The sequence below is a fragment of the Scyliorhinus torazame genome, chromosome 10, assembly GCF_047496885.1.
Source record: "Scyliorhinus torazame isolate Kashiwa2021f chromosome 10, sScyTor2.1, whole genome shotgun sequence".
NCBI lineage: Eukaryota > Metazoa > Chordata > Chondrichthyes > Carcharhiniformes > Scyliorhinidae > Scyliorhinus > Scyliorhinus torazame.
In genome coordinates, this window is record NC_092716.1 from 148,836,454 (window position 1) to 148,855,537 (window position 19,084).

Sequence of the window (19,084 nt, forward strand, 5' to 3'; positions counted from 1 at the left end):
AAGGGGCGGAATTCTCCGACCCCCTGGGCGGTCGGAGAATTGCCGGGAGGCGGCGTAATCCTGCCCGGCCGCCCCGCGATATTCTCCGGCCCCCCAAAATTCCCGTTGTCGTGAATCGCGCCACACGCCTCGGAGAATGTCGAGGACCGGCGCGATGCAACGAGCCCCGGGGCCGCCCCAATTCTCCGGGCTGGATGGGCCGAAGTCCCGCCGACGTGGCCACAGGTAGGGGTCGACGTGGGGCGGCCCGCCAGAGAAGTGACGGCACGGCCGCAGGTGGTGGTGGGGGGGGGGGGGGGTCGCAGGAGCCGTTGAAGTGTGTGTGCCCTTGGGGAGGGGCTGGGGGGAGGGAGGGGCTGGAGGAGAGGGAGGGACTGGGGGGGAGTGGGGCTGGGGAGGCGGGAGGGGCTGGGGGGGAGGCGGGGGCAGGGGAGTGGGAGGGGCACGGGGAGGGAGGGTTGGGGGAGTGAGGGGCTGGGGTGGGAGGGAGGGGAGGGCAGGGGCTGGAGGAGAGGAGGGGAGGGGTTGGGGGGGTTGGAGAGGGTGCGTGATGGAGAGGGTGCGTGATGGAGAGGGTGCGTGATGGAGAGTGACGCTTGATGGAGAGGGTGCGTGCCGGAGAGGAGAGGGGGGGGATTGGGGAGGGTGTGTGCCGGGGAGAGGGGGGGGGGTGCAGAGGGTGGGTGCCGGGGAGGAGAGGGGGGGGGATTGGGGAGGGTGTGTGCCGGGGAGGAGGGGGGGGTGCGGAGGGTGGGTGCCGGGGAGGAGAGGGGGGGGGATTGGGGAGGGTGTGTGCCGGGGAGGAGGGGGGGGTGCGGAGGGTGCGTGCCGGGGAGGAGAGGGGGGGTGGGGACGGTGCGTGCCGGGAGGGGGTTGTCCACCTGGCCATGCGCCAGCTGGCATCAGTCGCGACCATGCAGCCCATGGCACCTCGCTGCGGGGGGGGTGGGGGGGGGGTATGGGCAATAGTTACATGTTTTCTATTCCCCCCACCCCCACCCCCCATCCCCTGCAGGCCGATATGTTTGGGGTCATCACCCAGCGATGTTGGCCGCCATGGCTGGAGCCGCACTTCTACATGTTGCCCTGGGGGAGCTGGAGCAGGAGCGTGCCAGGGAGGCGGCGGAGTCTGCCGCAGAGGAGTGTGCCACAGGGAGGCAGGTGGCAGCCGCCCAGGCTGGAGGGCCGCCCCCACGACAGGACGAGGAGGATGAGGAGGTGGTGGTGGTGCCACGGCGACGGAGACACCCGATGAGGCCCCGTGTGTACCGGCCCCACTCGTCGTACCAGGACCTCACGGACCGGGCATGCAGGAGGAGACTCCGGATGAGTCGGGAAACAGTGGCACACATCTGCCACTTGATGGCACACCTGGCACCGTGTGGCACTGGGGGAGGACACCCTCTTCCCGTGGCCATCAAGGTTACGGTGGCCCTGAACTTCTACGCCACGGGGTCATTCCAGGTGCCGAGTGGGGACCTGTCCGGCATCTCGCAGGCATCGGTGCACCAGTGCATCCGTGCAGTGACAGACGCCCTATAGCCATTGCGGACTGCTACATCCAGGCCCCTGTGCACCAGGCCAGCCAGGATGCCTGGGCAGCAGGCTTCGCTGCGGCGGCCAGGATGCCCATGGTCCAGGGGGGCGATCGATGGTTGCGCGTCGCCATGCGGCCACCTGCAGATAACAGGGCCGTGTTCACAAATAGGAAGGGGACCTATTCCATGAACATTCCGGTGATCTGCGACCACCGCATGATGATCCTGCACGTCTGCACCCGGTAACCGGGCAGTGTACATGACTCATTCGTATTGGCGCAATCTTTCATCCCCACTATGTTTGAGTGACGCCCCCCCCCCCTGCTAAGGGCTAGTTGCTGGGCAACAGGGTTACCCGTTGCGGTCGTGGCTCATGATACCTATACGGAGGCCACAGACTGAGGCGGAGAACCCGATACAACAGTGCCCATGCATCGACCAGGGGTGTGATAGAGAGGTGCTTTCGGTTGCTAAAGATGCGCTTCAGGTTACTGGATCGCTCTGGAGGGGCCCTCCATACCCGCCAGATAGGGTCGGCCGCATCGTTGTGGTCTGCTGCATCCTGCACAACATAGCCCAGCAGAGGGAGATGTGCTGCAGGCAGAGGAGAGGGAAGGGGGGGGAGCAGCAAGACGAGGCACAGACCTCCCCAAATGAGGAGGATGGGGGCAATGGTCAGGACAGATGGGCTGCACATGGACGGGATGCTGCCCACCGTTACCAGCTGGGTCTGCGGGCACGGGACAGGCTGATAGCCGCCTGGTTCATGGACTAGGGGGCCATGGGAATCGGCGAGTATGGGCACAGACTGCACACGACGGCACCAGCCTACCACCCTCACCCCACCCACTCAACACCAACCACCCTCAACCAGCCCACCCAACACCAACCACCCGCACCCCACCCGCATGTACATCACCCCTCCATTGCACATCCACCTGCGGCAAAACGGGCCGGGCTCACACGGTCGCCGGTGGAAGCGTGTCTATTGCAGGCCATGGAGGATGATGACAACCTGCCCTGCGATGAGCTCCTGGCTCTACATCGTTCGACAATGTCTGACCCATGGCCACAGTACCACCCTCCACCCGGACCATCCCTGTATGCGGCCGTGACACTGCAGCGGACAGTCCCGTCGTCTGCCCGGGGGGATGGCGAGGGCGACTCGGGGCTAGGGGGGGCACACTCACCTGACGCCAACGTTCTATCACCCCTCACACACCCACTGGCCCTAGGAAGAGGAGATATGGGGGAAGGGGTGATATGGGGAAGGGGATGTGGGGGAAGGAGGATATGGGGGAAGGGGGATATGGGGGAAGAGGGGATATGGTGGAAGGGTGATATGGGGGGATATGGGGGAAGGGGGATATGGGGTATGGGAGGATATGGGGGAAGGGGGATATGGGGTGTGGGGGGATATGGGGGAAGGGGATATGGGGAAGGGGGGATATGGGGGAAGAGAGATATGGGGGAATATGGGTGAAGGGGATATGGGGTATGGGGGATATGGGGGAAGGGGGGATATGGGGTGTGGCGGGATATGGGGGAAGGGGGATATGGGGAAGGAGGTATGGGGGAAGGAGGTATGGGGAAGGGGGAAAGGGAGACTGGCAGTGGGGGATCTCACTTGGCGATGCGCAGCGGGTGGCCATTTTGCCCAGTCTCTGGGGGGGGGGGGCGCCTTTTGTGCAGTGACGGCATGGTGCCCGCGTCCGTGACGGGTGATGCCGTCGCGAATGGCGTCACTCCGCTACTAGCCCATTCGGGGCCGGAGCATTCGCGACGTTTCAGGGGGCCCGACGCCAGAGTGATTCGCGCCATTTTTGCCGCCGGTTTCGGGCCATTGCGCCGATTCACGGAGAACTCCGTCCAAGGTGTTGCTGGGTAGGAGCAGCCCTGGGCCCTTGTCAACTCCACATGAATTATTCACAATAATGAGGCAGGAATTACTGCATTCTTGATTTGAAAAATAATTAAATGTAGCCCCAGCAATGACTGTGCTGCTATTTTCCTCTTAGACTCCCAAGATAAGAAAGAGTGTGTCCAGTCCCAGAGATCGAATGGAAAAAAGCACAGTAAGTAAATGCCATATTCACTCTTAACGTAGACTCATACCAATGTGAAAATGTCCAGTTCCTAAGTGGGTTCATCAGACTGGGCACATCGTGATAGAAAGACTATGGGAAATCGGTGAGTCTTCTCTCTGTCATGTGATTCACCCTGGGGTAACACGGACTGCAACAGGATGCAGATGAACGGTAAAGCATACACCAAACGTAGGCGTTGGTTCAATACGATTTATTGAACTTCTGTAACAATGCACACAGCTGGCTTTGGGTTGACACTCTCTACTCTAAGTGTACAAACTCTAACTTACTAGGCCAGGCTAGCTCTGATCCACGTGTAGAAGGTGCTGACTGATATATACACTCTGACTGTCACTACAGTTGTCACCAGTGGAAAGAAGCAGAGTGCTGATGCCTCGTGTGTTTTATAGTTGGAAGCCCCCCTCTGGTGTTCTGTCTGGTGATTGGTTGTGTTCTTTCCTGTATGTTGATTGGCTAATCTGGGTGTCTGTCACTGCCTGTTTTTGCCTCATGATGTGCATGGGTGCATATTATGACACTCTCCTGGGACAATCTCAGGCAGTCTCCTCGCAATGATTCAGCATTAGTACTGGCACCAAACCACTCAGGGGCTGCTGTAGACTCATGAAGAATGCCTGGCTTAGGAAATGGACTGGTCATCATTACCGACCCACTCTGGCCAGCCTCACCCCATCCATAAATTTGTGCTCACCCCAAACTCTGCTCTGCCTCTCCTAGCTTTCACCAGGTCCTGCTCCCCCATTGTCCATCCCTGTGCTCGCTGACCTACATTGGCTGCCAGTCTGGCAACGTCTCCATTTTAAAATTCTCATCCTGATTTTCAACCTCCTTCCATGGCCTTGCCCCAGCCTAAAACCATAACCTCCTCCAAATGCTAGTGTTAAACCAATTCAATTCACTCCACATGGAAGCAAGAAATGACTGAATGGACTGGAAACAGCCAAGGCCATAGCGCCTGTCAACATCCCAGCTGTAGTACTAAAGGCTTGTGAACTGGCTTCACCTCCAGCCAAGCTGTTCCAGTACAGCTACAACACTGGCATCTACCCGGCAATGCGGAAAATTGTCCAAATATTTCCTGTCCACAAAATGCAGGACAGATTGTGAGACTTGAAACTAAATTTTGCATCAGTCTAATAGTGCTTCGAATTCAGACTGGTGCTGGAACATACACATCAAGGTGAAGACATCAGGGTAACTGTCTGCTTAAAAATTAGAATAGTTAGCAGGAAACATGAGCATAGATACTATGTCAGAAGTGGGGATGTTTGCGGATGACTGCACAGTGTTCAGTATCATTTAACACTCCTCAGATAATGAAGCAGTCCATGTCCATATGCAGCAAGACCTGGACAATATTCAGGCTTGAGCTGACAAGTAGCAAGTAACATTCGCACCACACAAGTGCCAGGCAATGACCATCCCCAATATGAGAGGATCTAACCATCACCCCTTGACATTCAATGGCACTATCATCTCTGAATTTCCCACAATCAACATCCTGGGGGTTATTATTGACCAGAAACTGAATTGACTAGCCATATAAATACTATGGTTACAAGAGCAGGTCAGAAACTGGGAATTCTGTGGTAAGAAACTCGCTTCTTGACTCCCCAAAGCTTGTCCACCATCTATAAGGCACAAGTCAAGAATGTGATGGAATACTCTCCACTTGCCTGGATGAGTGCAGCTCCAACAACACTCAAGAAGCTCAACACCATCCAGGACAAAGTAGCCCGCTTGATTGGCATCCCATCCGTCACCATAAACATTTCACTGCCTCTACCACTGGCACACCGGGGCATTATAGGGACTGCAGCGATTCAAGTGATTCATCACCATCTTCTCACGGGTAGAGATGCGGAACAAATGTTGGCCTTACCAGTGACATTCATATCTCATGAAAAAGTAAAAAGAACCACACAAGATCTCTTCATCACCTCCAATTCTGGCATCTAGAGGGTCACAATTTTCGGTTTGCAAATCTTCAGTTGTCTGGACTCAAAACCTCATGAAATTTCTCCCTTACTTCCCTGCATCCCTCCCCTCTCCATATTTAAGATGCTCTTTAAAACCTACCATGTTGACCAAGCTTTCTGCCCCGTTCGAATATCTCCTTACATTCCTATGAAGTGCCACATGATATTTTACTCCATTGAGGGCACTATATGCAGGTTGTTAGTATTTTTATTCCCACTGTTTTCTCTAACTTTCACTGGGTAGCCATTCATTCATTTGTGTAAAGCAAATATACCCAAATCAGATTGTGCAATCCTTGCAGGTAGATTGAATAGATAGCACAACAGTATACCAGGAAATAACGAAATATTCAGAAGCAGAAATATGATACACCTGGTGCAAGAATGCACTTGCTCATTTTCTAGGCACTGGCTGGAAATTGTTAGACATGTTTTGGATTTCCTACGTTGTGCCTTTCCATAGCACGGTAGCATAGTGGTTAGCACAATTGCTTCACAGCTCCAGGGACCCAGGTTTGATACCCGGCTTGGGTGACTGCCTGTGCGGAGTCTGCACGTTCTCCCCGTATGTGCGTGGGTTTTCCCCGGGTGCTCTGATTTCCTCCCACAGTCCAAAGATATGCAGGTTAGGTGGACTCGCCATGATAAATTGCCCTTAGTGTCCAAAATTGCCCTTAGTGTTGGGTGGGGTTACTGGGTTATGGGGCTAGGGTGGAGGTGTGGGCTTGGGTAGGGTGCTCTTTCTAAGAGCTGGTGCAGACTCGATGGGCCAAATGGCCTCCTTCTGCACTGTAAATTCTATGAAATACATTAAGCAGTTTTCATCTATCCAAGTCCTGAAATTCCAATGTTTATGCAGTGCGAAAACTCTATCTGGGAGGGCTTGGGAATTTGTGGAGGAGAGAGAGGGCCCACCGGCTTTATGTCCCATTCCTGTTCTATTCTACATTCCTGTGGAATGAGAATAGTGTAAGCCTAGCCCTACCCTAGCTACATTGCAGCCATGAAGGTGACGAGTTTGCCAGTGATGACTGTGTATATCCTCATTGATTTGCAACACAGAAATAAACTGTTCAGTCCAACTAGTCTACCTTATCCTTTATGCTCAGCTATCTGGATGGCTGGTTTGTGATGTGGAGCGACGTCAACAGCGCAGGTTCAATTGCTGTACTGGCTGAGGTACCTTGCCCCTCACCTGATGTGGGGTGACCCACAATCATCACCAATCAGCTTTCTCTCCAATAAAAGAGGGGAGTGCAGCCTACGACCCTTGGGGACTATGGTGACTTTCATTTTCTTTTTCACATATAATGAAGTTATCTGACTTCATTTAATCTGGTCTGCGTATCCTTAATGTCTTACAGTGCTAAGACCTCGAACAGTTGAGGCTGTCATGAAGCAGGTGCACTCGGACTAGCAGCTGAAAAAGGCTGTTGCCTGAATCATAGTCCTGTGTTTCTTTGTGTGTTTATATAAAGACCCTCAGTTGCATTACATTGATCTTCAACAACAATTGTGGCTCAATGTCTTTGAGGTTGTTGGTTTAATTTCAAAGTGTCTCTCAAGACTGTCTTTAATTGAGAATATCTATTGATTCATTCATAGAATGTGGACATTGCTAGGCTGGCATCTTCTTAAACTGCTGCAATCCATGTGGCGTAGGTACATTCACTGTGCTGTTAGAGAGGGAGAAATTAGAATGTTTCCCTGAGATAAAATATTGGGGACCTTCAGCATTGTGGAATCCATTTTTTGCCATTTCACCTTAGCAGCAACCAGATTGTCCTTTTTATTTTCCCATACATTTTCCCCCAAGACACAGAGTACTCCATTCAGAAGCTTTCCACTGGCAGAGGACACAGATTTAAGGTAATTGGCCAAAAGGCCAGCTGGGAGACGTGGAATTTTATTTTTTATCAGCGGTGTTATGATCTGCCTGAAATGGTATTGGAAGCAATATTAACTGCCAAAAAAGAAGTGAATATCTACTTTAAAATTACGTTGGCAGGGATATGAGGAAGGAACAGGGGAGTGGGAGTAACTGGTAGCACTTTCAGAGAGCTGACACAAACAAAATGACCTGAATGGTCTCCTGTGTGCTAATCTTAAAACAGAAGATCCTAAGGCCACCTTCTTTCACTACCAGAAGTTGTTTGTGTTTCATTCAGAACAGTTTTGAACTATATCCAATTTGTAAAATGACAACAATTTCAAAAGCTTGCATTTGTGAAACATGTTAAACTTCGCCGATTAACCACTGTACACCCACTTTCTGACTTTTTAATTTGTTTGATCAATTCGAACACTTCTTCCAAATTCCACCCACAGTTTAAGGTGTGAAAGTTGTAACTTCAGTGTGCAGACAACTACTAGGGAATTATTATAACTCCTGTTATGGAGCTGCCCTCAAGAGAATGAGACTTATAATGGTCTTTCTTACAATGCAGGAGTTGAGAATTAGATAGTTTATGAGGAAGTATTGGAGATGGGCAATAATTGCAGACCTAACTAGAGGCACCCTCATTCCATGAATGAATCGAAAATAATTATACCTACTGGCTTCAAAATCATCTATGTTTGCCTCTTTAAATAGGGCAGATTTTGTGGTGTATTAGTCATCAATTTCCAAGGAGTAGACTGTTGCATTAGAGCCAGTGGGCCAAATTAAAACCAGTTTAACAAGGTCATACCTAGTCAGAATGTCAAACGTGAAATTTAGAGACAGGAAGGAGAAAAGGGATAATGGTATAATAATAATAATAATCGCTTATTGTCACAAGTAGGCTTCAATGAAGTTACTGTGAAAAGCCCCTAGTCGCCACATTCCGGCGCCTGTTCGGGGAGGCCGGTACGGGAATTGAACCCACGCTGCTGGACTTGTTCTGCATTACAAGCCAGCTGTTTAGCCCACTGTGCTAAACCAGCCCCTGTGATACGAAATACTGTGATATGACACTATTGGGACACTTGAATGTCACCATGCGAGTTACATAGGGAAAAGCTATAGATACTAGAAAGAAGAGATATGATTTTACAAAAGCAGCTAGCAACAATTCCTTCATATACACCATGAATTGAGAGCTGTATTTCAAGTTGGGTTTTGAGAACCCAAGGCATTACAGGGCATTAAACAACCTCAGGAAATCCTAAAGTGAAGTACTTTTGAATGTAGTCATTGTGTAATATTGGAAATGTCCGCGAATCGATTCTCCTCCCCCCTGCCAAAGGTGGAGAATCCAGCCCAAGGTCTCCAAGGAGAGGGAGTTAGATACCACACCTTGGTTAGTTCTGGGGAATGCATAATAGAGTGAGATGAGCTGACTCACTCTAATATTCAGATTTGTCAGAAAGTGATCCTGCCCGCAGTGTTAGATCTCACGAGGCATGGTGAACCTCATAGACCCAGAAGTGGAATCTCCCGGCATCTATACCCTATCCCACCCTATATCAATAATCATTTTGTATTAACACACGTAATGTTCAATAGAGGAGTGTGAAGAGAGTGACATTATCTATAATCCAGATACCCATTAAACTCATCATTGTCTAAGGAAGGGACATTAAAAATACAAAGTACTGGATATTGAAGCAGTGGCCTGACACAGACACACCCCGCCCAAACTCTCTTGGACATACACAATGGGGGAAGTATTTCCAGGCAAGACTGCCAGCCACTAGACAGAGAGTGCAAGTGACACAGGCCGTGTCAAGTAAGTCTTTAACAGAGGAAGTCTTTAGCTATGAGGAGCGGTTGAATAAACTCGCTTTGTTCTCACTGGAACGACGGAGGTTGAGGGGCGACCTGATAGAGGTCTACAAAATTATGAGGGGCATAGGCAGAGTGGATAGTCAGAGGCTTTTCCCCGGGGTAGAGGGGTCAATTACTAGGGGGCATAGGTTTAAGGTGCGAGGGGCAAATTTTAGAGGAGATGTCCGAGGCAAGTTTTTTTACACAGAGGGTAGTGGGTGCCTGGAACTCGCTACCGGAGGAGGTGGTGGAAGCAGGGACAATAGTGATGTTTAAGGGGCATCTTGACAAACACATGAATAGGATGGGAATAGAGGGATACGGACTCAGGAAGTGTAGAAGATTGTAGTTTAGTCGGGCAGCATGGTCGGCATGGGCTTGGAGGGCCGAAGGGCCTGTTCCTGTGCTGTACATTTCTTTGTTCTTTGTTTTGTTGAAACTGGCTGAGGGATAGTCTCTCTCTCTCTCTCTCTCACTTCTCTCTTTTGAAATAATTGTGTTGGCCGGTTGGAGAAGCCAACTCTACCAGAAACCAGTCAGTGAACCGTGATCTCATAATAATTGCAATATCTCCTACAGCGGCGGCACGGTTTATACCTAGTCAGAATGTCAAACATGAAATTTAGAGACAGGAAGGAGAAAAGGGATAATGATATAATAATAATAATCACTTATTGTCACAAGTAGGCTTCAATGAAGTTACTGTGAAAAGCCCCTAGTCGCCACATTCCGTAGCCACATTGTCGCCACATAATGTAGCTCTCTGCTGCCTCACAGCGCCAGGGACCCGGGTTCAATTCCGGCCTCGGGTGAGTGTCTATGTGGAGTTTGCACGTTCTCCTCATGTCTCTGTGGGTTTCCTCCGGGTGCTCCAGTTTCCTTCCACAATCCAAAGATGTGCAGGTTGGATGGTTTGGCCGCGTTAAATTGCCCCTTAGTGTCCAAAAGGTTGGGTAGAATTTGGGGATATGAGGATAGGATGCAGGGATGGGCTTAGATGGGCTGCTCTTTCAGATGGTCAGTGAAGACACGATGGGCTGAATGACTTCCTTCTGCAATGGAATTCTGTGATTCCAGTGATCTGACCACATTCAGGAAACCAGAGAACTTAAATTGGTCGCAACGTTTAAAATGTATACCTCAAAGACAATCAAAAGGCTGCTAACTGTATATTATTTTACTTTTTTTATTGGATTCTAACTCACCTTGTGTGTGTGTGTGTGTGTGTGTGTGTGTGTGTGTCTGTCCTATTGTCTGCAGGAAGGTCCTGGGCGCGATTCTCCGAAATGGAGACAAAGTCCCGACGCCAGAGTGAAAACCGGAGTCTTTCACTCTGGCGTCGGAGCCCGCTCCCAGCCCCCTATTCTCCCGCCCCCGGGGTATTTTCGTGCGCTGGGCACTGCCGCCACGTAAAAAGCGGTGCCGGAGTCGCGTAAATGACGTCACCCATGCATGCGCTGTTGCCGTCCTCCCCGAGAAGATGGCGGATGGATCTTGAGGGTCGTCGGAGGAAAGGAGGTCCTCCTTTACCTTTAGAGAGGCGCCATCGGAGGCCCCCCCCCCCCCGGTGCAGGAACCCTCTCCCCCACCCCCCCACCCCCCCACAGCCCCCCACCCCCGCCAGCATTAACGCGCAGTTCCCGCCGACAGCGACCAGGCTTGGACGGCGCCGGCGGGAACCTGTCGTGTTGGGGCGGCCGCTCGGCCCATCCGGCCCATCTTTTGCAAACGGCGAGCGGTGATTCTCCGAGCGGCCAGGCGTGATTCTCGCGGCGCTGGTTTGGGGGGTGTGGGAGAATCGCGTGCGGGTGTCAGGGCGGCGTGGCGGGACTCGTGTGGCGCCCCGGCGATTCTCCCACCCGGTGTGGGGAGGGAGAATTCCGCCCCCTATGCATGCTGTTGCGTTTTTATTATTTTTCTCAGATTTAGTGGTTCGTAAATTTGCTCGCTCTTTGATTCAATAAACTCTTGTTTGATCGGTCTTCCTCACCCACAGTTTAAGCTCTTAAATACATTCTGGCTTGGAAAAGGTATAGTCTCATGAAACTTAAACAATGGGGCGGGATTCTCTCAGCCCGGGGCTGGGCTGGAGAATCCCCGCGACTGGCGCGAATCGTGCCACGCCGCCCTACACGGCCAGCCCGCCGATTCTGGCCCAGGATGGGCCGAGCGGCCATCGTAAAAGAGCCGAGTCCTGCCGCCACCGCCCACACCTGCTCTCAGCCGGCGGGAACTTGGCGTGGAAGGATCGGGGGGGTGGCATGTGGGGGGCGGAGGGTGGTCCGACCCCAGGGGGGGGCCTCTGATGTGGCCTGGCCTGCGATCGGGGCCCACCGATCGCCGGGCCGGCCTCTCTGGCTGGGGGCCTCCTTTCTTTCGCTCCGACCCCTATAGCCCTGCGCCATGTTGCGCCGGGGCCGGCGCGTTAAAGGAAGCCACTGCGCAAGCGCGCGTGCGCGGATTTCGCGATGCCCAGTTGACGCCGGGATCAGCAGCCGGGATCAGACGGCGGCTTCAGGATCAGCAATTCTGGCCCCTATCGGGAGCCAGCACGGCACTGGAGCGGTCCAGTGCTGTGCTGGCCCCCTGTAGGGGCCAGAATTGCTGATCCCTAAGCCATGTTGATGCTGTCAAGAAACGCAATGGTGTTTCTGATGGCGTCAACACCTAGCCTCAGGAACACAGAATCCCGCCCCTAATGTTGTGACCAACCAGGGTATTGAATAGAGGGGAGCCATTTGACTCCTTCATATCTGGTCATAACAAAATTATGGGCTCGCAGTCGGAACTGTTCCCACAGTTTGTCAGAAGAATTGCAGTGGGGAAAATAAATTGTTCCTTCAAAAGCAATTTAAAAACTGAAAAATGCTTTCTTGAGTCTGTAATACTCAAGTGCTAAAATATCTACATTTGATGCCGATGCTTTCATAGATGAGATAACTAGTGAGAAGTTAAGGGTGCTGTCCTTGGAAGAATAAAATAGTTCCACCCGAAAGCTAGAAAAACGGAAACTTTAAAACATCTAGAGGTGGAAATTGAGGGCATTGAAACCAATAAATTAGCAGCAGAGAAATTAAGATTGGCGCACCGGAAATTGGAACTGGAATTTGAAGAAAGGGGAAAAGAGAGAGAGAGGCAGGAACTGAAAGAGGAGGAAATTCCAGGAAAGGAAAAGGAGATTAAAATAAAGCAGCTCGAGCTAAGGAGGAAGGATCCCACTGTGCCCATCGAAGATACCTTGGATAAGGGGACCCCCACAAGCTCAGACTGAAGGGCTGAGGTATTCGAGTTCGCCCATTTAATCCCAAAGGTTGATGATGAAGAGATGGACGCCTTCTTTATCTCAATTAAAAGGCTAGCACAGGTTAAAGTGGTCAGCCAAATACAAGACATTACTGTTGCAGAGTTAGCTGACAAGAGAAGCTCACAAGGTTTAGTCCCTTTTACCTGAGGAAAGTGCAGCAAGCTACGAGGCAGTAAAATGGGTGATTTTAATCATGTATCAGTTAATGCCAGAAGTGTACCATCAGAAATTCTGTACCCTCGGGAAACAGACTGATCAAACAGGCACGGAGATGGGTTGAAGTGTGTATACTTCAACGCAAGAAGCATCAGGAATAAGGTGGGTGAACTTAAGGCATGGATCGGTAATTGGGACTACGATGTGGTGGCCATCACGGAAACTTGGATAGAAGAGGGGCAGAAATGGTTGTTGGAGGTCCCTGGTTATAGATGTTTCAATAAGATTAGGGAGGGTGGTAAAAAAGGTGGGGGTGGTGGCATTGTTAATTAGAGATAGTATAACAGCTGCAGAAAGGCAGTTCGAGGAGTATCTGCCGACTGAGGTAGTATGGGTTGAAGTCAGAAATAGGAAAGGAGCAGTCACCTTGTTAGGAGTTTTTTATAGGCCCCCCAATAGTAGCAGAGATGTGGAGGAACAGATTGGGGAACAGATTTTGGAAAGGTGCAGAAGTCACAGGGTAGTAGTCATGGGTGACTTCAACTTCCCAAACATTGAGTGGAAACTCTTTAGATCAAATAGTTTGGATGGGGTGATGTTTGTGCAGTGTGTCCAGGAAGCTTTTCTAACACAGTATGTAGATTGTCCGACCAGAGGGGAGGCAATATTGGATTTGGTACTTGGTAATGAACCAGGGCAAGTGATAGATTTGTTAGTGGGGGAGCATTTTGGAGATAGTGACCACAATTCTGTGACTTTCACTTTAGTAATGGAGAGGGAGAGGTGCGTGCAACAGGGCAAGGTTTACAATTGGGGGAAGGGTAAATACGATGTTGTCAGACAAGAATTGAAGTGCATAAGTTGGGAACATAGGCTGTCAGGGAAGGACACAAGTGAAATGTGGAACTTGTTCAAGGAACAGGTACTACGTGTCCTTGATATGTATATCCCTGTCAGGCAGGGAAGAGATGGTCGAGTGAGGGAACCATGGTTGACAAGAGAGGTTGAATGTCTTGTTAAGAAGAAAAAGAAGACTTATGTAGGGCTGAGGAAACAAGGTTCAGACAGGGCGCTGGAGGGATAGAAGATAGCCAGGAGGGAACTGAAGAAAGGGATTAGGAGAGCTAAGAGAGGGCATGAACAATCTTTGGCGGGTAGGATCAAGGAAAACCCCAAGGCCTTTTACACATATGTGAGAAATATGAGAATGACTAGAGTGAGGGTAGGTCTGATCAAGGACAGTCGCGGGAGATTGTGTATTGAGTCTGAAGAGATAGGAGAGGTCTTGAACGAGTACTTTTCTTCTGTATTTACAAATTAGAGGGGCCATATTGTTGGAGAGGACAGTGTGAAACAGACTGGTAAGCTCGAGGAAATACTTGTTAGGAAGGAAGATTTGTTGGGCATTTTGAAAAACTTGAGGATAGACAAGTCCCCCGGGCCTGACGGGATATATCCAAGGATTCTATGGGAAGCAAGAGATGAAATTGCAGATCCGTTGGCAATGATCTTTTCGTCCTCACTGTCAACAGGGGTGGTACCAGGGGATTGGAGAGTGGCGAATGTCGTGCCCCTGTTCAAAAAAGGGACTAGGGATAACCCTGGGAATTACAGGCCAGTTAGTCTTACTTCAGTGGTAGGCAAAGTAATGGAAAGGATACTGAAGGATAGGATTTCTGAGCATCTGGAAAGACACTGCTTGATTAGGGATAGTCAGCACGGATTTGTGAGGGGTAGGTCTTGCCTCACAAGTCTTATTGAATTCTTTGAGGAGGTGACCAAGCATGTGGATGAAGGTAAAGCAGTGGATGTAGTGTACATGGATTTTAGTAAGGCATTTGATAAGGTTCCCCATTGTAGGCTTATGCAGAAAGTAAGGGGGCATGGGATAGTGGGAAATTTGGCCAGTTGAATAACGAACTGGCTAACCGATAGAAGTCAGAGAGTGGTGGCGGATGGCAAATATTCAGCCTGGAGCCCAGTTACCAGTGGTATACCGCAGGGATCAGTTCTGGGTCCTGTGCTGTTTGTGATTTTCATTAATGACTTGGATGAGGGAGTTGAAGGGTGGGTCAGTAAATTTGCAGACGATACGAAGATTGGTGGAGTTGTGGATAGTGAGGAGGGCTGTTGTCGGCTACAAAGAGACATAGATAGGTTGCAGAGCTGGGCTGAGAAGTGGCAGATGAAGTTTAACCCTGAAAAGTATGAGGTTGTCCATTTTGGAAGGACAAATATGAATGCGGAATACAGGGTTAACGGTAGAGTTCTTGGCAATGTGGAGGCGCAGAGAGATCTTGGGGTCTATGTTCATACATCTTTGAAAGTTGCCACTCAAGTGGATAGAGCTGGGAAGAAGGCCTATGATGTGCTAGTGTTCATTAACAGAGGGATTGAATTTAAGAGCCGTGAGGTGATGATGCAGCTGTACAAAACTTTGGTAAGGCCACATTTGGAGTACTGTGTACAGTTCTGGTCGCCTCATTTTAGAAAGGATGTGGAAGCTTTGGAAAAGGTGCAAAGGAGATTTACCAGGATGTTGCCTGGAATGGAGAGTCGGTCTTACGAGGAAAGGTTGAGGGTGCTAGTCCTTTTCTCATTAGAACGGAGAAGGATGAGGGGCGACTTGATAGAGGTTTATAAGATGATCAGGGGAATAGATAGAGTAGACAGTCAGAGACTTTTTCCCCAGGTGGAACAAAGCATTACAAGGGGACATAAATTTAAAGTGAAAGGTGGAAGATATAGGGGGGATGTCAGAGGTAGGTTCTTTACCCAGAGAGTAGTGGGGGCATGGAATGCACTGCCTGTGGAAGTAGTTGAGTCGGAAACATTAGGGACCTTCAAGCAGCTATTGGATAGGTACATGGATTACGGGAGAATGATATAGTGTAGATTAATTTGTTCTTAAGGGCAGCACGGTAGCATTGTGGATAGCACAATTGCTTCACGGCTCCAGGGTCCCAGGTTCGATTCCGGCTTGGGTCACTGTCTGTGCGGAGTCTGCACATCCTCCCCATGTGGGCGTGGGTTTCCTCCGGGTGCTCCGGTTTCCTCGCACAGTCCAAAGATGTGCAGGTTAGGTGGATTGGCCATGATAAATTGCCCTTAGTGTCCAAAATTGCCCTTCGTGTTGGGTGGAGGTGTTGACCTTGGGTGGGGTGCTCTTTCCTGGAGCCGGTGCAGACTCAATGGGCCGAATGGCCTACTTCTGCACTGTAAATTCTATGATAATCTATGATTAATCTAGGTCAAAGGTTCGGCACAACATCGTGGGCCGAAGGGCCTGTTCTGTGCTGTATTTTTCTATGTTCTATGTTCTAAATCCAGAATTTAAACATCTAAAGTAGCTAGCCCTTTACTGGTGGGTATGGAAGCTTGAAATTTGAGGTCACCTACGAAAACTTTGTAAAATAATTCTCCATGAGGAGTTCAAAACCTCCTTAGCCTTCCATAGAATTCACACAGAGGAACAGAGAGTAACAGGGGTCAGACAAGCAGCAACCATACTTGGTTATTATGAGCTTGTCGACTAACCCTCATCCCAAAGGAAACCCTTCCCTATTCACCCCCAAGCAACTGAGAAGGATAGAAGGTGGGAGAGTGATAAGAAACCGAGCATCCAACAGAGAAGGAACAGCTGGAAACACAAGGAGGGCCTACTCAGACTAGTAAGGGTGATACTGAGAAGAGGAGTAAGAACAAGAAGCCTGTTTGTGTTTTAACTGCCATACGTCAGGACACCTCTGTGCAGATAGCTAGAGGTTTCAGAAATACCTGTGGGATTGTTTTTAACACGCTCATACGCCACACAGAAAACGGGAGTCAGGCGCAGAGCATATCAGACCAGGATATGCTTCTGACTATGGTAACAAATCCATCTGGATACATAACTGTGAGTGAGGTTGAACTTGAAGAAGTCCCTGAAAGTTTCCCAGGATTTTGTATCAGAAAGGATAAAGGCCACGTTTTCCCAGAATGAGACGAGTAGACCTATAGGGCGGGATTCTCCTGCAACTGGCCGGTTGGCCCGACACCGGCGCCAAGAGCGGCGCGAACCACTCTGGCGTCAGGCCGACCGGAAGATGCCGAATCCTCCACACTTCCGGGGCCTAGGCCGGCGCTGGAGGGCTTGGCATGACGCCAACCAGCGCCGAAGGGCCAGCGCAGACCGGCCGGCGTGTTCCTGCGAATGCGCAGGGGGGTTCTTCTCCACGCCGGCCATGGCGGAGCCCTTCAGAGGCCGGTGCAGAAGGAAAGTGTGCGCCCACGGCACAGGCCCGCTGTCGGAGTGGGGGGTGGGATTCACGTCACCCCCGGGGATTCTCCGACCCGGCAGGGGGTCAGAGAATCCCGCCCATGGTGATACCGGGGGATACAAGGGCTGTTCACAATCTATAAAGTGCTGGAATACTCTGCACCACCTGGATGAATGCTGCCTCAACAACACTCAAGAAGTTCAACACCATCCAAGCCACTCACTATACTGACTTGGGAATATATTGTCTTCCTTCACTGTCGCAGGGTCAAAATCATGGGACTCCCTCCCTAAACAGTACATACACCACATGAATTGCAGCAGTTCATGAAGGCAACTCACCACCACCTTCTCAAGGGCAATTAGGGATGGACAATGAATGCTGACCTAATTAGCAAAGCCCTCATCCAGTAAATGAATTTTGTAAAATGTCCGGTCTGTCAAATAGTCCCTTATACCGGGTGCACCTGGAGTGCCAACATGTGCCAGGACCGGTGTCTGTGGTAGTCATTTCCCATTTTCCGGTGGACGGGGTCTGACCTGTTCCTCAGCAATGGCCTAGCCGGACCAAAAGTGATAGCAGTCCCAGCCGGCACAGAGAAGCGACCAAAGCCAGGGAGACAGCTGCAGGAGAAAGTGCCTGCCCTTTTCCCTGACTGTAGTAACCCAGTCTTTGGTCAGACAAACCCTGTCAGAGGAGGTTGAAGTGGTACTGGGACAGGTGACCCGACTGTCTGGTCATCTGACACCTCTTTCAGGTGTCTAGTGGACCCTAAGGTGATAATAATTACATCTTCATTGGTTGTGACTCAGCAAACCAGCCCGTTGTTAAAAAAGTTAACTCAAATTGCCCAAACTATAACTGAGGTAGACAGTCGCTGAATCCTACTGCTTTAAAAAGGAGGTGCTGATGAGGAAGAGAAGGCACCGCCCCCATGGTGCCACCATGGGGAAATATTAAAGCGAGCACACCAAATCCCGCTTGCTGGGCATGTTGGTATATGAAAAGCCCAAGCCCATATCAACCAGAAATATTACTGACACCACCTTCACAAGGATGTGGTACAGTTTTGCAAAACCTGCTCCACCTGCCAAGTTATAGGGACCTGTGATAAAATCGCAGCTATAATTTCCATTCTGGGTCTGGGGAACATTCAGCAAGGTGCTAGTGGACTGTGTGGAGCCCCTCCCCAAGACAAAAGGGGGCTACCAGTGTAGCCTTACCATCCTGGATGTGGCCGCTTCCCAGAGGCTGTCCCCCAGAGAACCATATCTGTCAAAATAGTGGTGGAGAATTGACCCAATTCTTTACCGGGACCGACTGTCCACCGAGGTCCAGTCAGGTCAGGGTTCAAGCTCCATTCCTGAATATTCGAGGAAGTGGGTAACCTGGGGGTGATCCAGCTAAGTCTTCAGTGTATCAGCCGCAGTCGCAGGGGATGCTGGAACAGTACCACCAAATCCAAAGACAATGATAGTGGCGTACTGCCATGAGTACCCCCATGACTGGGATAAAGGACGAGATTTTCTGCTCTTCGCTCCCAGAGACTGACCCAACAAGTCCATCGGTTTTCCTCTGTTTGAATTGGTTTATGGAGAAGCCTTCTGAAAGTAATCAAAGAAAGAACAGAAGGGGGAAGTCTCCAAGTTCGATGGCATAACCATGTTTCATCAGCGACATACACAAGCCTGCGAAAAAACTCCCAAACAGCTATGAAAAAACAGTCAGACAAACATGTCAAGGCAAACCCTTCTGTGCACTAGTGCTCCTACCAATACTGGGTGAACGGATCAACGACCTGTAACAAAGAAGCTTGGGGAGGTAAAATGCTTAATTGATGCCGCAGACCACAGGGAAAAGCAAAGGCTGAGCCATGCAAACAATATCATGGCTGAGAAGGGGACACACAGATAACAGTCTGCCCAATAAAAGCAGACCTAGAGGGTGAGATGAACAATGAGGATGAATTAGAGGGAGATGTAGTTGAGGCCC

The 19,084-nt window shown here is 50.5% G+C and overlaps 1 protein-coding gene across 2 annotated transcripts in view; it reads left to right on the top strand.

The window, feature by feature from the left end:
* Positions 1–19,084, top strand: part of LOC140430964 (ETS homologous factor-like) — a 147,535-nt gene that overhangs the window by 107,483 nt on the left and 20,968 nt on the right. For both annotated transcript variants that reach the window (XM_072518813.1, XM_072518814.1), the window contains one exon: positions 3,557–3,613. In XM_072518813.1, the coding sequence (XP_072374914.1) occupies positions 3,557–3,613 (57 nt within the window). The remainder of the gene's footprint in view (positions 1–3,556; positions 3,614–19,084) is intronic.